We start from the raw sequence: 24,571 nt of genomic DNA on the forward strand, positions 1-24,571 counted from the left end.
ACAGTAGAGAAAGAGTTGGACTTTGGAGGAATTAGATTTTCTATTCAGGGGCGGCTTCTCCATGTGGGCAAAAGAGCATTGCCCCACTGCTTTCTCACAGTGTGAGAAGCAGAAACATAAAAATGCAGTGTTGTGATTGGCTTAGGGGAGGGGAGGGAGCCTGCCTGCGGCTGCTTCCTGTTACAGAGAAGATGATGCGGGACCGGCCTGCAAAGGTAAGTTAACTGTTATTTTAATTTTAAATTAATCCACCGCCAGTGTGCGCCCCGCGCCCCCCCCGCGAGTCATGCTGGCCGCGACTGTTTCTATTCCCTGACCAACATAAGAAAAATCAGGAACAAGTGGGACTTTGGAGAGGTTATATTTGATGTTTGAATTCCAATCTACGCAGCAGTGTTAGGGGTTGGAGGGATTAGATGTATTACTCTCGCTGCAGTGTAAGCAACAGTAGGAAAAGGTATGGACTTTGAAGGGGCTAGATTTCCTGTTTCCACTCCAATCTGAGCAACAGTAGGGAAAGTATTGGACTTTGGACGGGTTTAATTTACTATACCCACTGTAACTTAAAGAAAATCGGGAAAAGAACTGGACTTTGTAGGGGTTAGATTTACTAATTCAACTCCATCCTAAACAACAGTAGGGAAAGCGTTGGTCTTTGGAGGGATTAGATTTATTTTTCTCACTCCGGTGTAAGCAACAGCAGGAAAAGTGATGGACTTTGAAGGGGCCAGATTTGCTGTTTCCACTCCAATCTAAGCAATAGTAGAGAAAGTATTGGACTTTGGACGGGTTTAATTTACTATCAGTCGTGGCCATCATGACTCACGGGTTAGGGGGCGGGTGGTCATGCGGATAGGGAGTCGCATGGAGGAGTGTTTAATTGTCCTGCGCCTCTCCTTCACACAGGAAGCAGCAAAGCAGGCAGCCTCCCTTCCCTCCCCAAAGCCAATCACAAAGCTGACCGCACTGCGTGTATGGGGAGGCTGTTTTTTCCATGCAGCTGCATGCAGCCCACATGGAGAAAATGGAGAGTATGCATGACTGGTTTGGTTGGCCATCAGTGCCCACAACAGTGGGCAAACCACTCCTCCCCTGCCTGGAGCAGGACTGCTCCAACCAAACCATTCTTCTTACTCGCAGTGCGAGAATCAGAAACATAAAATGGTATTCATAATACCATTTTATGGTTCTGCTTCTCGCACTGTGAGAAAGCAATGGGGCAACGCTCCTCCGCCCACATGGAGGAGCCACCCCTGTTTACTATACTACTATAACAGAAGTAAATTCAGGAAAAGTACTGGACTTTGGAGGGGTTAGATTTACTAAATCCACTCACTCCTAAACAACAGTAGGGAAAGTGTTGGTCTTTAGAAGGGTTTGATTTACTATTCCTACTCCCACATAGGCAAAATCAGGGAAAGTGTGCGAATTTGGAGGGGTTAGATCTGCATTTCCACTCCAATATAAGCAACACTAGGGAAAGTGTTGGACTTTGCAGGGTTTAGATTTCCTATGAAACAATTTGCGATTCTGAAAAGTTGTTCTGATTCACAAAATGGCTTTTGTTTATTGTAGAAGGTATTATGCTGTGGCAAACCCTATATTTTCTTGACTTACAGGTTTTGCAAAAAGAAAGTACATTGTGCACCATCTTTTATCTCCTAATCATTGTTTTATTTAGTTTTCTTTGCTTATTTCAGATTGTATGGAACAACTATATAATAGTTCCCAAAATATAATTATACTGTATAGACTTGTAAACCTTATGTAATTCTCAAATTTATACTTATGTCACAATAGTTCCAAAACTTTTGAGATTACGTTTCACTAACATACTTCATCACAAAAGGAACTTTGGTGGATAGAGTAACTCTGTTTGCTTTGTTCGTAGCATGCACAATTCATCAAAAATGAAATACTTATGTCTGCTACAAAGATGATTGGAAATAGTTGCATCTCGCTTGGTTTTGGAAGCTTGGAAGAAATACATTTCCAGAAAGTGAATATTATATTGAAAATAGTTTGAATTTGTCATTAAACAAAAGACCTTTTTAGTTTTTGTAGTATGTGTTTGAATTTAATATGAGCGCATTGTCATCACTTCTGTTGTCTTCATGAGTGGAAAATGTGGTAGGTACTACAGTCCTTACATCTGATCAAAAATTCCCAGTCACAGTCAATTTGAGTTCTGTTTAATTAGGCCACTTCCTAAACATTAGGAACTTCTCAGATTTTGATAGAGCGGCAGAGTAAAAATGTCCCTTTTCAGAAAGTACAGAGGCACCCTTTAAATAAACCCACAAGCTGCAGCCAAAGACCAGTGCTTTCTTCTCTTTGGGCAAAGCGACCTACACCATGAAACAATTGAAGTATATCAATATGTCATGGCAGCCCTATTTCAGGTCCTTCAGTACAATGTGCATTGGCTTTAGTGATGGATGCGGTTGTAATTTGATCCAAAAGCATCCCAATGGAATGGTATTTATTGTTTGTATTTGAAATGGTATTGCCCAAGACCAATTAGGAGAACTGCTGATACCTCTTTGACACGTCCCACAACAGTTGGATGGGTGTCTAGGGCATGATATGATATGTGATATGTGATATGATGAAGGTTCTTAAAGAGCAACCGAATGGCTCTACCGCATGTTTTCAAAGACATTTGCTGTCACCTCTAGCTGAAGCTTAAGCAAGAGGATAGATAAAACAGGCAATTACATATAGATGCTGTCCATACTACCAATCATGTAATTTCCTAGTTTCATTCTACCGTTACATTTTAGGACCAAAGGACTAATTTCCCAAGTTAAATTGAAGTTTGTGTCTAATTTCCCTGCACATGTGTTGGTAAGGTGTACATCTATTACTGCCTATACTACTGAGAGCATAGTAGGAGTACTCTTTGTCACATCCATTGAGCTAGCCTAACACCCACACCGGAGTATGATGTGTCAGGAAGCCTGTCTGATGTAGAGCAGGCTACCATACATTGCAGGATAAAGGCTAGAGTCAGCAGGGTGGCATTTCACTCATAATGCACGGTGTTCCAGGACAATCCCAGCAGAAGTGCTCTTCTGACGAATGAAGCACAAAGGCCATTTATATTATAAAAGCAAACTTCCAATCACACTATGTCTAAGGTGCTGAGCTGATGCAATGGTTTGTCTGGAGCCTTAGAGCTGTCTCCAACCAGACAACCAACTACAAGGGCATTGCGTTCTATGTGGCTAGCCTTATTCAGAGTATACGAACAACATGATAATAATACTTACTGGAAATTAACTACATATATAATAGCTTCTCAGTATATTATCGAGCAAGTGTATAAAATATAAATATCACTGTTGGAAATTATACTTTTGGCAGGGTTACCACAATTCTTTTGCCTTTCTCCTCCTATTTTTCTGGTCTTTTTGTTGGGCTTAGGACTTGGAGCACTTTACCACTGCTGACCAGTGCTAAAGTACATATGCTCTCATCCCTAAACAGGGTGACATTGGTATACACCTGATTGGCATATTTAGCTTACCTGTAAGGCCCTTGTAATGTGGTATGCCATATACCCAGGGCCTGTAACCTGAATGCTACTCGTGGGCCTGCAGCACTCATAGTTCCACCCACTTAAGTATCCTTTCCACCCCGTTTCAGGCTTGCCATTGCAGGGCCTATGTGTGCAGCTTACTGCCACATCCACTTGGCAGTTAAAACTACTTGCCAAGCCGTAAACTCCCTTTTTATTACACTAGGTCACCCCTAAAGTAGGCCCTACGTAGGCCTATGTGCAGGGTGCTGTGTGAGTAAAAGGTAGGACATGTACTTTTAAGTTTAATATGTTCTGATGTTGACAAACAGCTATGTTTGTTTTTCACTACTGTGAGGCCTACTGCTCTCATAGGCTAGCATGGGGAATTCCTTAAAAAACACTTCAGAGCTGTAATTCCTGATTAGAATGGAGCAGCTAAATCATGTTTCATATCTTTGAAATGGTAATGATAAATCCTCATTAGTGGTAAAGTTGGATTTGACATTACTATTTTAGAAATGCTACATTCAAGAAATAGATATTTCCCTCCTTTTAACTTAGCTCTGTGTGCCTGCAGCCTGTCTCCAATACACACATGGGATGGGTGACAGCTACACTTTGTGCATCCCTTCTAGACATCCACAAATGAAGGAAGGGTGGATTTGACAGAGGACTCATCTGCATTCATCTGTATTCTGTTAGCCTTCCAGGGCAGGAAGTGGGAAAAGGAGCTCACAGTCACATCTTAATAGGCTGCACCCTGTCCCCCGCACAAAGGACTGATTAGCCCCACAAATTGCCTGGCAGCCAATGCTGGGATGCGAGGGAACCTGTGCACTTCAAGGAACTGCTTAGAAGTCATCCTCACTTCAAAGGCACATTGGGGTATAAGTGCTGGGGCACTGACACCACCAAATCAGTGCACTACTGGACCTCGGCAGAGCTCTGCCGGAGTAAAGACTGCTGTGCTGTAAGGACTGCCACTTTACCTTGACTGACTGTTCTGAGGAACTGCTAATCTGCTTTACTGAGCTGCCCTGCTGATCTCTGCCAGACGGAGGACAAGGACTGGCCCCATCTCACTTGAACCAGAGTGACTCCAAAGGCTTGCTGGCTTATCTTCTGTTTTCTGAAGTCTCTGGGGGACACAAAAGACTTCTTAAAATCCTGCTGGTGCTGCTGGATCTGCCATCTGTGAGTCCTACCCTTGCCTTTGGTTCCCCCGGGCCTCAGAAGTGGACCCTGCAGCTGTTCTGCTACAAAACCTACTCATTGTCACCTTTGCGCCGATTGGAACTGACCCATCGGCCTTTGACACTGGAATTGCAGTGGTTGGATGACAGTGGTTCTACAGCCTGCGCGGGCTGACAATAATGCTCTGTGTGGCTCTACAATGACGCTTTGCCTTCATCTTAACAGAGCTCGACGACAACGCAGTGACCCAACTGTGTGAAAAAGATTGCTGCATCATGCCCTCAGCATCAATGCTTTGCTCCATCCACCGTACTTTTTCAGTGGGACCTGAGTGAGTGTCATAGCCGGTCTGGCATCCCTTATAGTGGCCTGAACTTTGAATTCACTCGGTCCCTTGCAACCTCAAGTAACTTTTAAGCGCTATTGATTTCTAAGCACTGTTTTTGCATTTATTATTTTCAAATTCATTCTTGACTTCTACTGATTGGATATTTGTTGTTCTGGTCTTGTTTTACTCAATTAAATATTCTTTATTTTTGAAAACCTGTGTGGAGTCTTTTTGTGGTGTGTTCATTGTGTTACTGTATGTGTGTGTTGCACAAAAACTTTAAACATTGCCTCTTAAGTTAAGCCTGTGTGCTCTGTGGCAAGCTACCAGAGGGTGAGCACAGATTAATTTTAAGTGTGTATATAGCTTACCCTGACTGGGATTGTGGTCCCTACTTGGACATGGTGCAAACCTCTTCCAACTAGAAACCCAATTTCTAACAGTCACCATTAGGAAAATTTGTCAAGCTAAAATGTGAATTTAAAATGGGGAGTCATAGCAGGCCCAGATGTACTTTACAACAGATTCACATTGCTACCTCATAAAAAGATAGTGACTGCTTTAACACTATGAAAAACGACACAGGGTTGTGACTCCAAACCAGTAAGGCTGAGCCTAAACTTAACTAAAGAACAACACAACTGCCAGTACTGGTCAACATTAAATTATTTTGTTCCGACCTATATGAAAGAAACATAAGGGTCCGTTAATTTAATTTGTGTCACTAGTTTATTACGCAGTATTTAAAGAAAAGGGATTAAATCCGACTTAAAAAACACTAGCAAATTATTAGAAAATGACACAAGGAACCTGTTTTTGGTTCCTTGTGTCATTTTCTAATATTTTGCTAGTGTTTTTTAAGTCGGATTTAATCCCTTTTCTTTAAATACTGCGTTCAGCACACGGACTACACTTCCAGGATATAAATGACTTATATGTACAAAAAACCTAGTTTTGACATGAGGCCCTAAGTTTTTTCGTGGTATGATAGTAGATGGATGAAAGTTTTGGCCAATGTGAATGGGTGGATGTAAATTGTATTGTACATTAAGATTTCTATGTAATGTTATATTGTATATTTGTACATACACATGAAAGCAGTTTGTTTGTTCATGAAAATAATCATGGTGTACTAGGAAAAAAATATATATATATATGAATAAACTAGTGACACAAATTAAATGAACGGACCCTTATGTTTCTTTCATATAGGTCAGAACAAAATAATTTAATGTTGACCAGTACTGGCAGTTGTGTTGCTTTAACACTATAGCATCATAGAACACTACAAGGGCTGTACCAGTTTTTTAAGGGCCAAGCTACGAACCAGGGCGTATAAAGAGATAGAAGACATTTAACAACCAGTATAGCCCAAGGTAGAAGGGCTATAATACTATGAGAACATTCCACTCCCAGAAGTAAGAATGTTATTAATAAAAAAGAAAGACAAACATTAGAATTCTGGAGCAGATTGCCTATATAAGTCAAGATCGGCTTTGAGCCCAGAGACGTTTTAAGGCATGGCAAAGTGGGCTATGGCCCAGAGCCTCAGCCTTTCAAGGGGCTCCCTGATAGAGCCAGCTCTGTTCTGCAGAGAGTCTTGCCCTGATGACCTTGAATAATTTTTAAACAGATTGTTTTAAATACAGTTTTCCTTTAATTTATTTTTAATGTGGGTGATGTGTGAGAATATATTACAGACTTATTGTTACAATATTGTAAACATAACGTCACTATCCCTGAACATATTCAGAATTTGAACAAGTGTGCATGTGCACTGTCAGTGACCTGGCCAAAGAGGGAATGCAAGAGCTCAAATTGGATCATACATTCAAAGTGTTCCAAAAAGGGACCCCCCACAAATAGGAATGGCCAAGGGCTACAAAATATCCTTAAGATGTCCCTGTCTGAGCCTTTATATTGTCTTCAATGAAGCTCTCAGTATTTCAACGTTCCAATTACGGGTAATTCCTGTGGAAGACAAACATTATTAGAATAGAGTGATGGAGTTTCAAAGGCACACAGAGTTCCAGTAACAAAATCATGGCGTTTCTGTGGATTCTGGGTTTGGTGTGCTTACCTGAAACGTTTAGCCAATATTTTGTAGTCTATACATTGTATTATGTTTCTGGCTGTGTAAATGCTTATATAAAATGTATTTCAAAACTGTACATAAAAATAAACTGGAACTACATTGATTGTTGGCATAGATACGAATTGGATCACGCTATGCTGGCTATCAATCACATAACATGTTTCCCCACAAGTTATGAATAAACTCATGAAAATATAGTGTCGCTGGCTAACATGTAAATTATTGAAGTATTTTTTTTACTTACTTGCCAGTATTAACCAAACTGAAGCTAAAGTGCTCCACAAGCTTCTGCTCAATTCACTACATTTCAAAACAGTCTGCCTCTGCCAATATACAAAAGCTTCATCTTCATCATTCGTCTACTACCTCACATCTTTAAATCAAATGAGATGTATTGCCGCAGCAAAACGCAATGGGATCTTCATGGCAAATATTAATACATTAATTGACGTTTAAAAAACTTTTTTATGTACATTTGGCGAACAGATTTAATGAGTTAACATGCCCTAAATATCTTAAGCTGCTTCATCCCCTGCCCATGTACAGCGATACCACATATATAAGAACTGACCCAGGGACTGGGAGGACTGCAGAAGAGAGGAACTGTTAAGGGCGGCATATTTGTACAGATGGGACTGGTACAGAGATGGGTGACTCACTGAGGAGTTGTTAACAGAGAAATGTTATGTTTTATTGAGGTTGCTGCTTATGAAACCTCCGGGTTGTAAGCACTGGTGTGCACTTTGTCTTATCTATTTATTCATTTCTATTGCTCACATTTTGGAAATTAGAAAAAAACACAATTGACCCATAAAATTTCGCTTGGAGATATGGGGCCATATTATCAAGAACATGCGATAAAATTATCGCCGCTTTATCGGCAGGAAACTGCCGCTAAAGCGGCGATAATGGGCTTGATAATATGTCCTTGTGAATTCCCATAGCAGCCCAGGTTCTGGTGTTAACCTGGGCTGCTATGGGAATTCTCAAGGGCATATTATCAAGCCCATTATCGCCGCTTTAGCGGCAGTTTCCTGCCTATAAAGTGGCGATAATTTTATCGCCTGTTCTTGATAATATGCCCCTCAGTTCCTTAAAAGTTAAGCAAGTAAAACACTTCGAAAACAGAAGCACGAGTTCTACTGTCTATTCACAGCTGGGTTCCATGTGGGTGACTCCTGTAGATAGATGTGGATTGCTAGTTCTGTAGGGACACAGATATTGTCTTGCTCACTAAGATGAAAATGACTTAACAAGAGGTCATTAGAAGATCTCAAACCAATGTAATAATTTTAGTGAGAGTCTGAATACCTCTCTTATTTTCAAGCCTGTTCATCAAGACACCCTTGGACATACTGTATTTATTTTTTTACACCAGGGAAATCTCAAACTCCGGATTTTGAGGAAGGACGAAATGGGAGAGTGCTAACTATTGAATTATCTTACTCTAAGTGAACATGATGAAAGTAGACACAACTTCACAGAGCTTACTGTCTAATACACTATTGTTATCTTTTTCTTTACCTACTGCAGAGCAGGCCTTTGACCCCACATTTTTCTTCAGCAAAGCAGTGTCTAATGTCATCTGCTCAGTTGTCTTTGGAAACCGGTTTGATTATGAAGACAAAAAGTTTCTGAATCTACTCCAGCGTTTCAATGAGCATTTCCGCTTTGTCGGCTCGACCTGGGGACAGGTAATATGTCTGAAAACATGGTGATTGACTGTGATTGCGTGTTTGTCATGACGTAAAATAAGAGGGTGATGTAGCACGGGTGCTGTGGGCCCTAATACAAACAGGAAAATCAGCACCCATCACTGCTGAGTTGTAAAAGACAAACATCAGAGGGGCACAGTGGGTGGGTCAGGCTCTGATGTCACAGGGCTGCTGCAACAGCCATGACTATGCCCCTCCGAAGAGACTTGACCATGTCTAGAGTTAGGCTTCATATCTATTTTTAACCATGGGTATCCCGTGGCATCCAATGATATTCATTTGTGATTTTTTATGCAAATAATATCAGTGTATATTTCATCTTTTACACAGTTGTGTTTGTAAGTAGCATTGCTGTGTATAATAGTATTGAGAGAGGAGAGACCTCCTAGAACACAATTTAAAAAGAATTTACAATCAGGGCTAAACAAGCTTTCACATAAGGCAACATTTGATTTTAAACACAACTAGCTTACCCGTCGCGCGTTGCTGCGATCTCAGAAGAAAGGAAATTTAAGGAAACTTGTTATGATAACCTTCAATTTACATTGTGTCATTTTTATTGAAACTTATTCATTTTAATATGGAAAACATTTCAAAGTGTTGTATTAATTCAGTTTTTTTATTCAAGTGCTGTGGATACACGATATTTTTTTGCTTTTCCGTCTGGTGCGTAGACGTATAAATCAGAAGGTTTTCCGACGTGTGAGCTGGCCACATACAGTTGTCCATGTGAGAAGCATGGATTCTCCAAATCTAGTCCACACACTTGCAGCGATTGTCCTTGTGCTTTGTTGATGGTAATTGCAAAAGCGAGTTGCACCGGAAAGTGTAAACATTCAGTATTGGAAAGATTATGAGGGCCCTGGGGGGCCGATATTTAACAATTTTTTTTTTATGCCAGAAACCTTCGGGGGAGTGAACTCAACAACTTTTAACAATTTTTTTTTGATTACAATTTTTTTTTTTGTTTTTTAGCCAGAAACCTTCGCGGGAGTGTACTCAACAACTTCCCAAAGTTTCATGCCGATCGGATGAATGGTGTAGTAATGCATAAAGGACAAACAGACATACTTTGGTTTTTATATATAGAGATTACCAAGGGCAGCATTAAGCACTACCGAAGGATGGGGACAAGGACAGGAGGAACAATAAAGGCTTCAGAACACAAAATAGATAATGTGTATATGGAGAGAATTTAGCACTTGGGTTTAATGGGGAGAGAATGAGAAAAATATAAGTAAATACCCTGGACGCAGAAGTGTTATAGTCTGATAATCGGAGAGTACTGAATATTTGGTTGCAAAAACTGCTTCAAGCAGAGTAAATTCAAATGAGGTTCTCTGACACAATAGTGGGGAAAACTACTGTTGACAACAATATTGTACTCTTATACATATCATGGAAAGGACAAAAATATTGACCAAAATATTGTGGAAGGGAATATGATCCAAAAACAGGTAAAAAAGTTAAAATTACGTTTTTTTAATATAGATGCACTTAAAAATAATAGCCTAAAATATTAAAATCGCTAAAATTAATATAATGTAAAATAAACATTTGCCACTCATTATTTCATTATATATATATATATATATATATATATATATATATATATATATATATATATATATATATATATATATATATATATATATATATATATATATACGCGTCGTTTGATGAATTCTTGCGAAATTTGAAAAAGGTGCCATGCTGAAACATGTCTGTCAGTGCTTGGAGGCTTGCACATTAAAGTTTTTCATATGATAACTCACCCGCAAGTGCATTCATTTCTGGTATGCATGATTACTGTTCACCTTTGTGGTTTCCTGTGTTGCGACTCACCACCACTGGAGAAATGCACCCGGGATGTTTGGATATATATATATATATGTGTAATCCAAAGGCCCGAAAGCAGTAAGGACGCACTCACAGTTGATGAAACCTTGCGGTTTATTAAAAGGACACCAGCAGTTTCAGTCCGGTATTTCAATCCATTTCCTGGCGCGTTTCGAGGCTCCAGCCTCTTAGTCATAGGCAGTTCAGAATATGCACAGGAAAGCTCTTGATTACTTGATTGTGTGCATGCTTTTAACCCCCAGTGGGCCATGCTCAGTGCATTGATTTCTGCGTTGCATGCCGGGACTTGAGATCCATTCAAGTGCAAGCGCCAAAGTCTCTACCCGCATTGTGTTTGTAAAACTAATGGGGAGAAGTTCTTGTCCAAGTAAAATGGGACAACGTTGTGTGAGTGAGAAAGTCTCACAAAGCAGGTTTTGATCACGTTACCTGAACGGGCCACTTTTGGCAACTGTGTCATGACATTTGGCTATTCCAGAAGTCTGTGCTAAAATCATCGGATAAGCAAAAAAAGAATTTGAAATACTTAACAGTGTACACAATAGGAACGCCTAAAAACTTCCAGTCCCACAATGCCTCATTATGGGCGGCTGTGGTGACGGAGTATAAATAACAGAAAGTGATAATGGACTTTTTTAACTACCGTGATCAAGAACTGACTGTTCGAAACGCATAGGGGGAGGAGAGTTTTGGTCTATTAAAGAAGTTAGAAAAGCCAAGAAGAGTGCTGCGTTTTTCTTCATTGCGAATATATATATATATGTGTGTATATATATATATATATATATATCGAGGTTTCTAGGAGAAAGAAGCGAGAGCCTACCCAGGAATGCAGGTGAGCAAAGTTTTATTCGATGTTAGCGCAGCCTACCGGCATAAAGTTTCGTCCTGCCCAGAGGCCTTGGTCACACAACGCCAAATCAGAAGCAAACATCTTTTAAAGTGCAAAGTGCAATTGAAAGCTTACACATGATTGGGCAACACTACACACAGCATAAATAGGCAGTGAAAAAAGACTCCCAAGTTCCAAAAATTTAAAGAGCCCAATGTACACAGGCAACACAATTGAAACAAATAGACATTGTGAAAAAAGGAGGGAGAAAGAGACAGCGTAAAGGCATATTTAAAATACATGTATACATGAATAAATTCATTATATGCCTGGCGCCATCATTTTTACTAGTACAACATACTCGGCAAATGTGCAAATAAAGCAAAATGTAAACATGTCCCCCAAGTAGGTTAGAAATTCATGTGATCAAAGTTTCTAAGACCCCCATGAAAATGGAAATTATTTGCAGGCAACAAAGCCGATTTAGTATATACACAAGGAAGAAGTTAAAACAACCTTAGTGTATAAAATATCGCACAATAGAACAATACATGAAAAACTTTTTTCTTTCATTATTTAAATAACAAGTCCTCCTAATGCCAATTGAATATAAATGTGCAACAGGAAGTAATGTGCACAAAACTGTAGCCAAAATGGCTTCATTTACAAGAATATCCCCATTGTATCATTATAGGGGCATCTCTGCCTATATGAGGATGTAGTGTGAACCATGTGCAAAATAGTGCAAAAGAGCATAATAGTGTATGTGTATAAAAAAAACTGGTGCAGATAAAAGCTCATTGTTTGTATAAAAACCAGATCAAGGAAGAAATCTGACTGGTAAAAGTAAAAGGGAAAGACTACACTCCATCGGACTACCCAGAGCCAGGTGGTTAACACGGCACTGGGGGAATTTTCAGTTTACCCATTGCTAATGTCATGGTCACATCGGTGGAGTAAAAGTTATTGCTAATGCTCAGAACTAGAGACAGGTGTAAAAATCTTCACTGGCATTGAGGCCTTGGGGGGGTCTTACAATCCAATTCCACGATGTACCTAGTTTCTAGTGCTCGTAGAATCGCCTCCCTTCTGCCTCCCTTTCTCAGTGGGGGAGCAGCATCAATCACAAAATACTGCAAAAGCGGACTTTTTTTGTCATGTTTCTCTTTAAAGTGCCAAGCGACTGGGTACCTGGCATCGTTGGTGTTAATGGCCCTGATGTGCTGGAGTATCCGTTTGTGGACCTGCAACTTGGTACTACCAACATATCGCAGGCCACACGGACACTCCAGCACATAGACCGCGAACTCAGTCTTAAAAGTCAGCTGCTTGCCAATTAACTGAGGAATATCAGAGAAAGGTGTAATAAAGTCAGTTCTGTTAACTCCATGCTTACAGGCTTTGCAGGTAGCACATTTCCTGAAGCCCTTACTAGCCTGTAACCATGTGCTGGGAGCTACCACCTCGGGACTCGATTTAACAAGAGCCTCGCTCATAGAGCGTGCTTTTCTAAAGGTTATTGCTGGTTTGCCTGTCGTCAAGTCACCAATGACTGGATCATGATGCACCAAGCTCCAATATTTATTAACGATTTTACGTAGAGCTTGATGCTGCCTATTGTATGTCCAAATCAGTCTGGTGGGCTGTCTTGTTTTAGAGTAGATTGCAGCCTGAGTTTTCTTACAAATTAAAGCCTCTTTCCTTGAGAGTGAATTGGCTTTTCTACTGGCTCTGTCTATTGCAGTAGCTGTATAGCCTGTTGCTAGAAATATTGCTTTACTAGCCTCTTGTACTTTTAGGCATTGCAAGTCAGTGCTGCAAATGCGTCTGATACGCAGCATCTCCCCATAGGGGATACTGCGTATCAGGTGCGCCGGATGGTGACTTTTGGCATGCAGCACTGTGTTGTTAATCCCCCAACTTAAAACGTGCCACAGGAGGGGGCGGTGCCAGAGGTGATATGTGTGCAAAGTACACACCCTGTTGCGTGTTTAAAGTTGGGGGTTAACTCCGCTTGAGTAGTGAGGGTCCATGGGGGCCAACTAGCCCACCAGGTACCTCCAGTAAGCGCCATGGAGCTGCGTTGCAGAGTGTTGTGAAAAGAGGCATGGCCTCTGAACACCTCTCTGCAACGCAGCCTCCTGGCGCAAACTGGAGGTACCTGGTGGCCTAGTTGGCCCCCAGGGACACACAGGATTTAGGAGGAATTAATTCTCTAACTTAAAATACGCCACAGGGCGTGTTTGCAGACATATCACCTCATGCCATGCCCTCTTCCTTCATCACTGCTCAACCGCGCCACGTGGCACGTTTTAAGTTGTGGAATTAATTTTCCTTATATACTGAGGGTCCCAGAGTGTCAAATAGCCCAACAGGTATCTCCAGTATGCGCCAGGGAGCTGCGTTGCAGTCAGGTGTTCAGAGGCCACGCCCCTTTTTACACCTCAATGCAACGCAGCTCTGTGGCGCTTACTGGAGGTACCTAGTGGGCTAGTTTGACCCTAGGACCCCTAAAATCACTGAACAACGAATTCCGATTTACTCACCTGTTATCAGGAGAGAACCCAGTGCTGCATCTTTTAGCCCAGCACTGACCCTGGAAAGTAATTCTAAGCATACTTACTAGTAACTTGTATTTCCTTCCATAGGAATCCATTGTCTAGTTTTCACCAGAAAAGTTTCTAAGTGTCTAGTTTCACTTAATACATTTAAAAATTGTCATTTACAAAACCTTTTAAATTCAATGAAAAACCCATAGGTTTCCGACTTGTAATAGTTAGGAATTATCATCTAAAAAACCTTTAAAATTCACTGAAAAAACCATAGGTTTTAGGGGTGTTATAGTTAGCTGGACATTTCACTCGTTCAAAACCATTGAAATTCCTGTTGTAGTTAGTTGTACTAACTATAACTCGCGCACCCGCAATCCACTGCTGATGATGTCACATATTACATCATTCATGACATGGTCAGTGACATCACTGATGACATCTCAAATGACATCACCTCTCTTGCATGAGAAAGAAGTAAGTAAGTAAGTAAGTAATAGTTTATTGTCAGGTCAATTAAAACCTTTACAATTTCTCTTTAAAAGAAAGTGGCGAAAATTACAGCAGCAAGGTTCATGATTTAAAACTTCTCAATAATGTAATTTCATAAAACATCTGTGCATTGTATTTACATCTTTAGTACAAATGTTCGCAGTTGTATCAGTTATAGTACATTGATAAGAGATTTCATCGTTCTGTTTCTTGGTGGATTTTCAGATCCTAAGCATTTATATGAGAGAAATAAGACTAAAAGATAAAAAATTATCATAAAACACATCCATAGTTCGATTAGAGGATTGGTTATACGATATAGCAATTGCTTGCTGCCTGTGGTAGAAGTAATTTGCAATTAACAGTCATGCTGGAGCATCTGCTGTCTGGAAGAGGGGCAATCTGAGTGTATCTTGTTTGTTGAGAAGGCAAAACTGAAGAATGATGCAGTGGTGGGTGATACTAGTGGTTTATCGGCCAAGTTTGACCCCAGCTGCTTCCATGAATTGTACGAAGCGACACGCCAGCTGAACATTCCCTCCTCCAAGGCATGCCATTACGGCTGGCCTACACGGTATTATCCTCTTGTTTATGAAGTGTAGAAAATATTGTCATTCTGCTTGTAATTCTCTGCAGATGCACAAAAGGTGTATTATGCTTTTTTTAGCTTCCTTGCATAAATGGCATGTTGTATGGCCCGATGGTCTTTCCCAAGGGGGAAGGTGCTGCAATGTTAGTAAAGTGCCCATTTGGAGACAAACATATTTTTCTTTCTTCCTTCGGTTAAAGCCTACAACTAGATGGGATTGCGGGGAGGGCTTGACGTAGCTTTGCACAACGAACCATCCATGGGTTATTTCTGTGAGGGCCACCGTGTCTTTTAGTAATTATACTTTTTTCACTGTCTTATTTAGAATCTGTTTAAAACAATGATAGGACCCTGATGCTGCTCAAAGTTCCTCCAGTCCTAGACGGTCTTTTGATGCGATCAAATAGCTCATGGCTGCTCAGTACCACTTTTGGTGTATTTCGGTCCTTAGGTAAGAATTCAATGTTCCTGCTTCCACTCTTTTGATTTTGTACCAACTCTTGGCATAGGCTCCTTTCCGAGCTAATTCTTGGCTTGGCAGGCCTTTGCATGAAAAAGAAGACTGTTCAATAAATCCTTTATTGAAAACGCCCGTCTCACTATTTCTCTGCAACTCTGTAGAAATGAAGCATGCACGATTTACTGAGTGAAATACTTATGTATTGTTTCCACGACTCTGAGAGATATGTTCTTATTATTGGGGAAACAAAGTTGTCATGTTTATGCGGTTGTCAGAAACTAATCCCTTCTTGTGAATTTGAGAAAGTTTCTAGTGACCTCTGAGCTAGCTGGCACTTACTATTACGTTTAGTATATTCAATAGAGACCTACTGACCTAAGTCCTCCATCAAACTTATAGGATATATTATTGGGAATATAGGAACTACACTACAGGGGAATATATTTTATGTTCAGGACCTATGGAAAGTGTGAGTGGGACCTATAGGGATTTATGGTGTATGGCCCAATAGGTTGCCTTGAGTGACAAGCGTAGTCACCTGAGTTACTGGCTGCCTGCAGTGTTGAGGATTTGAGTTCAGGACAAGAATTTCACAGGACAAATCTTTTCATCATTGAGAGAAACCAGGACCTGTTTGCAGAGTCCCCCCACTTTTTGCCCCCATTTTGACTACTTGATGCTGGTTTTCATACTTTGATTGTGCCCTGGGCTCAGCTAACCAGATACAGGACCCGTGTTCTGATTAAAAATACATGGTTAGGTATAATAATTGGCAATGACAAACCCCTGTACATCCTTAGTATAAAATAATGCATGAGGGATTCAAACTACCTATACGTCTGTAGTATATAATAGGGCAGAGAGGTTTAATGGCCCAGTAGATTTCCTCCACTAAAGTGTGCACTCATTGCTTAATTTGTAAAAAAAAAATAGGTGCTAGGGTTCTCGTCAGGAGGCCACTACAGCTTGCACCACGCATTGCCCCTGCCATGCTGCAATGATAGTAACAACATAACTGCAAACCATTACCCTCCTACAAATATAACAATTCAGACTCTTTCATGCCCCCAAAGCCATAAGAATTGCTTTGGCGGCAGTTCATAGTTATTTTTAAAGCACGTTGCATTAATAGTTAGCTGTTGTTGTGGTCATCTCTAAATTAGCCAGACATCGCCACCTTGTGGCATGCCATCACAAGTCCCTGTGCTGACAATTATTGACAGGAGCCACCTAAAAATATACGTCAAAATATCTAATTATAGTTAAGATAAGTCCAACAACTTGCAACTGTTAGATTTGTAATAGCTATTACAGAAAAAAAAGTTATTAAACTTTCTTTTCTGTGAGCCAAAATCCAGCTTCCCTGCTGCTCTGTCCTGATTGGCCAGCCTTTCCCAGGCTGAGCAAGAACTGCTTAATGACATGTGAAGTGTCCTGTCAAAGTAGACAATGGATTTCCTGTGGGTGGAGATCTTTAGCTGCAGAAGCCAAAAGGCAGGAAGAGGGTGACAAAAACAAACTGAAGAGTACAGGCTGGCCCCCACATCCTGCAACCCCAGCCACATAGGAACCTCAGTGGTTAGATGATCAGTCAGGGTGTTGGAAGGGGTGTATTAGTGGAAATTAGCCACACCAGTGGGTTGGTTTAGATATATCTAACCCCAAAGGAGAGACTGGCTCCATGTTGGATTTTGAGAGACTGGCTTTCTCTGGGACAAGAATATGCCACACTTCGGAGGAAGAGGTAAAACACCTGGGTGGCACCCTGCATCCCATTGGTCAGGCTTGCCCCCTGCCTGAAGCCCCCAAACTGTGAATACATATGGAAGAGCTACATTGCAACTCAGATCTGCTGCCTGAAACTACATGGAGAAGAAAGACTGCCTGTTGAAATCAGGATCTGCACCCATAGGACTGCACTCTGCAGAATGAAGCCTGCTGCAGAATCTGGTACTACAGCCCTAAGGACTTTTCCTTGCTTTAAGAAAGATTAAGGAGTGGGCTCCCTGCAAGCCACAGGTTAACAGACCCCACCTACATCGCCCCCACCAAGAGTCCCCCTCTGACGTGTGTCAAGTGGAATTTTAAGGATTTGGCCAGGTGCATTTTGGGAATAGTAGTTTAAACATCCCAAAGAACATCTAGGAGGTTCCAGACCCTGTGAGTGGTGTTTTGAACACTTTGAACCCTCAAGAGGAACTACAGGAAAAAGTTCCAGAAGTTTAGTGAAGTTGGGGAACTTTTAGTCAAAAAGCTCCATAAGATGACTGACTCGACATTGAGAGTCAAACCGGTTACCTTCAATTGCGACCTGGACTGGCTTTCAGGTTCATACTGCCTAAAGCTCCTGAGCTCCAGACTGCCAAGATTTGACAGAGGCCTCTCAGAGAAGCAATTCAACGATGGTGCATCAAAATCGGCCTACTGGGGTAGGACGGCATGACGTTCCCCATCCAGAAATGTTTCTAACTCTGAAGGCAAAATATTGACCAAGGCCTTCTGCTTGGTGTATCCGACCAGAGCTCCATTGTGGTCTGCCTCAAACTTTGACTTTATCCCGGTCAAGCATGACCAGATGCACCAAAGTAGCACTATCTGTTTCTAAGCACTAGAAAGTGTTTATCCTTTAAAACTTCATATCTCCACTTCCCTATATTGGATTTTTGTCATTTTGGGGTCTATTTGTTTCAAAAGAATATAATCTATTTTTGTGAATTGTAGTTGGATTTTTATTGTGTGTTGTGTCATACTTATTTAAAGTATTGTTGTTTTTAAATACTTCACACACCTGTCTCCTATGTTACGCCTGCTTGCACGCTGCCAGCTACCAATGTTTGAGCAAGAGAATCATTTATCAAGACCTTGATTGACCTTTTTATTGTGTTTGTGGCCTTATTACTAGTAATAAGTCACTACTTATCACTACTAATAATCCACTTTCCAACAATCATAGTACTGAGACAAGGCAACAAATAATGAGGAATCTTTACATTTATCATCTGAAAGACACAATTAAATCGTGTGGCTAATTCTTCACAGGCTCTAACTCTCCTTAAACGATAACTGTAGTTTTGAGCATTTCAAGATACTGTGTACAGGAATTTTCAAGAATTAGATTTAAGTTGCCACTCATGATGTGGTTAGGCCCTAATTTACAAGCATTTCCAGGTATTTCCAATTGTTTTGTCCCCTTGTGAATAGTGTTTTCCCAAAGACAGCACAGACCCAAATTGTGAGTCAGGCAGAGTGGGATTACCACATGGAATTCCACTCTGCCTGATTATGAGTGGGCAGGTTTTTCCACAGCTGGTTCTTCTAAGTGAGGAGAGCCAGACTCGATTTCACAATGCAGTAATTCCACATGGCAATATTGAAAGAGACTTTGGCTGCAGTAGCAATCAAGCCTCTTTTCACATTTTCTGCCTTATCCGGAGGAGCGTACAATGCTACCTTCCCCTACCCTCACCCCCCACCCTACCCAGAGGTCCACACATATGTCTATTGTCAGCTCAAAGCAGGTACCAAATGTTTGTGTTATACCTCACAAAATTTGGAATTATGTGTAATTTCATGACAGGTAAATCCAGTAACACACGGTAATTCCCCATTCCATTGGGCTCAATATGTAATTGCTTGGTACTGGTGTGGATTTACAATAATTCTCTGTGCAAATTAATGACCCCAGCAGTAACATGTGACTCGGAATGAGAGTCTTGGTAGTGGATTTATCACGAGCAATTTCTACCTTTTGCTCAATTGATTCTGTAGCCTGAAATGTGGTGTTTTGAGTTAAGATGTTCATTTGCCAAATTCTCGCTGGAGGTACCATCATGTCCTTATCTAGCAGGATTTACACAGGTGAAATGTTGAGCATCTCACCTTCGAGAATGATGCAGTATGGGTTGTTAGGTACAAGTGCAGCCAACTTTTAGAAGAAATCTACCCTTGTGCTTGTGTCTTACACACAAAGTAGAATTGTGTACTCTCTTTCTCGTAGATGGGGAAAGCAACAAGGTTCTTCTAACTTGTGAGCTAACAGCGATGCTGACGTTTCCGCTCATTACATCAGGGCTATCCAGTCTGTTTAGAAATAGGTCCAGTGTCATGGTCAGTTTCCAATTGGTTCTTTCATTATGCAGAACTCAGTAAGGGTTCTAGAAAGGCCCAATAAGAATTCACATGTGGGTCCCGCAGGTGCCTAAACTGACCCAACAATCAGAGATACTGCCTTTGGTAGCGTTCTCCTAGCGAAAACATATATAATCATGCATCATAATCAGGTCTTTAATAGTTTCTGAGGGAGTAATTTTCTAAATGGAATGGCCCCTTGATCTTGAAAGACTGTTTTTTAGTTGCTAATGATGAACCCTAAGTGTGTTACACTTTCTGTTGTTGTTTTTTGGGGTCGATGCCTCCCAGCCACTGATATGCTGATCAGTGGATGAGCTTAGCCCAACAATTTATCATGGTCAACTGTTGGGCTATGATGCCAACCTGCTGCCTTGATGCATATCAGAATTGCATCCAATACATTCTTGGCTTACGTACTCTGCCAGAGAACAATTCAACAATATGTGGACTAAAGAATTAGGCTCAGACCTACGGATAGACAAAATGTTGGTTTCAGGTAACCTAAAAATAGGACTAGCACATTCACTGACCATGAAAAAAGTGTGCATTCAACCAGATCAAGCATTCTGCTGGTCCTTCAACGGGGATCTGGATTTGATCTCATTGTGGAGTCCACTTCAGACTTCTTGTCTCTTTCTACCTATTGTCTGATGATGCTACACTGCCTCTCCCATTCATCATCGGTATGTTTCATGGCCAGAGAGGAGGTTGTCGTATAGATGGATGCTTCCTGTCCACAGCTGGTACTATATAGGTCACAGAGATTTTTAAGGAGTCTAAGAACTTCATCAGATCCTCTGATTCATAATATGCTTTAGATTTTCCATCTATCAATATGAGCACGAAGTCAGGTACAGCAGTCCATATTTTACAGCTCACTCAGTTCAGTTCAGTTCTTAAACTTTATTCGATTGTTTATAAAAACATCATAAAAGTTTACAGATTTAAAAAGGCACTTATGAATTAGTACAAAACAGGGGAATACAGTACATTAAAATTGCAGAGCTCAAGTAAGTAGGTACATGGTCTAACAGCAGGAGATTAAACTATTACAACATTAAAAAACCAAACTTTTTCTAATCGATACTGATTTCGGAATAAAGGTTGCGATAAAAAAACAGATATCCGGGGTAGCAAGTGCAAATAGAAATCTCATGGCATTAACAGTTGTGGACACAGAGTATCTCTTAAACAGTGGTTTGAGGTAGAGAATACGCAGAGGTTTATACAGAGGGCATATTAGCATAAAGTGCAACGTGCATTGTTTGGTAATTCCATCACACGGACAGGGGGTGTCAGAATAAATTTTCAGCCTCGGGAATGCCACCAGGTTATGCACAATACCTAATCTCAGCCTTGTGAGTACATACTGATGAGGCTGTCTAGTGATAACTTTTAGGTACATAGGAATACCAATCCCTTCTTCCTTATTTGAAAAGTAGAAAGCATGGGTTGAGTAATGACTACAATGTTCTTTACGCCTGTTAAATGTATGCCTCAAAAAGACTCCTTTAACCTCCTGCTTCGGTAGGACAGTGGCACACTCGGGGTCACCGTGGACATCCAGATCGAAAAGCTCCTTAAAAGATGAGACAACATATTTTAGCCACGGGATCTGGTAGGCATTATCCAGGCGTAAACAGTCTTGAATTATTCCCCTGGTAAAGCCAGTTTCATCTTTTGACCAAATAGACCTCCAGGCCATTAGGGGTCTCAATCCGATTAAGTCGGATATATAATCCAGCCCTAGTTCTTTATGGGTCAATTCAATAGAGGCCGAGGATGGGAGGCAAAGGAGTCTCTTAAGAAATATATTTTTAACTATTTGCAAGTCCCCTTGGGACCTGTGTCCCCAAACCCCTGAGCCGTAAAGGGCAATAGATGCACACCTGTGTCGATAAACATTCAGCATGTCTGGTATGCGGCGGCTTCCCAATTTAGCAGCAAAACGAAATACACTTAGGGAAGCCTTGCCCATCCTAGCTTTAACATTGTGTTGTTCTGGGGTCCAAGACCCACCGTTATTAAAAGTAATGCCCAGATAACAAAAATTGTTCACAACCTCGATTCGGTTTTCCTTAAAATAGAAAGATTTAAGTTGGTTCACCTTTTTCCCGCAAGCCATGATGAAGGTTTTGGAATTATTAATTTTTAATTTCTTCCCCTGTATAAAATCATAAAAATAGTTCATAAGTTTTTGGAGGCCTATGGGGGTTCTTGAAAGTAAGACGGTATCGTCTGCATAAAGCAGCACCGGGATTGGTTGTCCCTCGACTTGTGGGGCGTCAGCTTGCACGTTTTTCAATTCGAGCTCCATGGAGTTTATAAAAAGGGAAAAAAGCAACGGAGCCAAAACACAACCCTGTCTAATGGCAGATTTAACCCTGATCTTCCTTGTGCATTCCCCCTCCTGGCCGTAGCGAATCAGAGCCGATAGATTGTTATAGAGCCTTGCCAAAAAATGAATTATAGCTGCCGGGGCTCCCATTTCGAGTAGGGTTGACCACAACAAAGCATGGTCAACCAGATCGAAGGCACTAGAGAGGTCCGCAAAACAAAGGAACAAAGAACCCTGTTTAGCTTTAGTGTATTTCCCAATTAAAAGATCTAAATTGATACACTGCTCAATAGTGCCAAGGCTCTTCCTGAAACCGTATTGGGAGGCCGCAAGGATGTTATTAGTTTCAGCCCATTCCTCCAGACGTAGCAGTAGAACCCTGCTCATGATTTTTAACGAGGAGTCCAGGAGGGAGATAGGGCGGTAGTTCTTGGCCTCTCCTCTATCTCCCTTCTTATAAATTGGCAGGATTACAGATTCACTCCAGGTAGAGGGGGTAATATCATTGGCAGCAGCGTTAAACACCTGGGTCAGTAGGGGGCTCCACAGGGCCAGATCGGTTTTGTATAGATCGACCGGTACCCAATCTGGTCCTGGGGCTTTCCCCCCTTTGCTGTTTCGGATTGCCATGTCAACTTCTTGAAGAGTAATCCCCAATGGTTGATTGTGTCTGGTGGAATTAACACAGGATCTATCCTGTACTTCATGGATAGGGTCAAAAATTCCTGTAAAATATTGGACCCAACTGTCCTCACTAACCTGTGCGGTTAAAACTGGGAATTCCTCCTTCTGGAGGAATGGGCTGTTAACAGTGCTCCAGAATAACTTACAATCCCGTAGTGCTGCCGCCTTAGTCAGGTCCTCCCAGGCTTGTTCTCTTAGTTCCTGTTTCCTACGCTTCAACTCCTGTTTATATGTGGCCCTCAAGAGTATTACGGCATCCCTATCTCTCGGGTGGTTGGATAGTGCCCTCTTAAGGTCTTGTAATGCAGACGTGCAGGCTCTATCAAACCAACCTAGCGTGGCCCGCTTGGTTATGCCCTTGGTGATGGTGAGGGACTTTTTAATTATATTACCAAGTTCCTCAAAATCAGCTATAATGCACCTTGGGGCGGCATCAGCTTCAAGACAACGGATTATGACTTCAGAGCCTGCTCCTGCGATTTTTCTTAGTAATTTATCGGAATTATCTCCACACCATTTAATCCGGATGCCATTTTGCCTGCTAGGAGTAATCTCATCGGCAATCCTACCGTTAAAACGGGTCATAGGACCCCAGATGAGGATTGACATAGTAATGGCATTGTGGTCGCTAATTCCAAAATCCACAATAATGGGGACCGTGCAAAGGGGGATCGTGTATGCCGATATCAACAGATAGTCTATAACGGATGCAGAGTTCCTCCCAGTAAAAGTCGGAACAATATTACCCTCATTATCCAGAGCTGGTTGATGAATGACCAGATCAAATTTTAACAGGAGGGTATTAAGGGAGTCACCATAGGGGGTATGGATAAAATGAGCCCGGTTCTCCCGGTTGTCCCCATCGTACCCACATACATTAGTATATGAGTAGGGACAGGATCTAATATTAAAATCCCCCCCCCCCAAATAATGTCATATGGCTTATGGGTGTCACTATTAATTTTATTTATAGCTGATTCAAGTTCATCTACAACAAGGGTACTCGTGGGGTCAAATGTATTATTATAATGATTGATCAACAAAGTGTACCGGCCCCCTTTATATTCTAACCTAAGTATTTGTGAGTGTGAACCTACAGTGGAATGGGATCTCACACGTACTGGAAAATGCACAGACAGTAAAATCAACAGCCCACCTTTTGCCCTACCCATTGAGGATTCTTGCGCTGGACAATTATAAGAAACAAAGCCATCGTAATGAATATCAGTCGTGGACCAGGTCTCCTGTAAGCAGAGGATGTCAAACCCGGAGATGGATTCCCTCCAGCCCAGGGCTGACAACCTCTGCCGCCAACCGGCAATGTTCCAGCTAGCCAATTTAAAACCTGGGTGACTAGATACCGGTACCGGCTCTGCCAGCACATGGTTAGGTGAAGAAACCAGAGTAGTTAACGACTCATCAGACATACCCAAGGCATATGGTGGATGGTGAATATCCGCTATGTTAACTTGGAGTGGGGGTACCATGGGCAACCTTTTGGGGGTTGTGGGAGTTAACAAGCATTCATCTGGACGTATTGCCTTTGCCCCAAGTTCCCCGTTAAATAAACCATTAGCCATCTCAGGCGGGGAAGACCTTAGATCACAAGTTGGGAGTAGTCAATCAACTCCCTCTAGACCATCCAGACAACTATACCGATTACTATCAAAAAAGGGATTATACTGGGGGGTATACTGGGGCAGCATAACCGGTCCAGTATCATATCTTCTTTGTCTACCCCTCCGTTCAACCCTTGTCCAATCAGATCTTCCTCTACCATA

At 41.4% G+C, this 24,571-nt stretch overlaps 1 protein-coding gene across 1 annotated transcript in view; it reads left to right on the forward strand.

Moving 5' to 3' along the window:
- Positions 1 to 24,571, forward strand: part of LOC144781697 (cytochrome P450 2C16-like) — a 428,936-nt gene that overhangs the window by 139,787 nt on the left and 264,578 nt on the right. The window contains exon 4 of the mRNA XM_078660674.1: positions 8,674 to 8,834. Within this exon, the coding sequence (XP_078516800.1) occupies positions 8,674 to 8,834 (161 nt within the window). The remainder of the gene's footprint in view (positions 1 to 8,673; positions 8,835 to 24,571) is intronic.

Source organism: Lissotriton helveticus, chromosome 9 (genome assembly GCF_964261635.1).
Source record: "Lissotriton helveticus chromosome 9, aLisHel1.1, whole genome shotgun sequence".
Taxonomy (NCBI): Eukaryota; Metazoa; Chordata; class Amphibia; order Caudata; family Salamandridae; genus Lissotriton; species Lissotriton helveticus.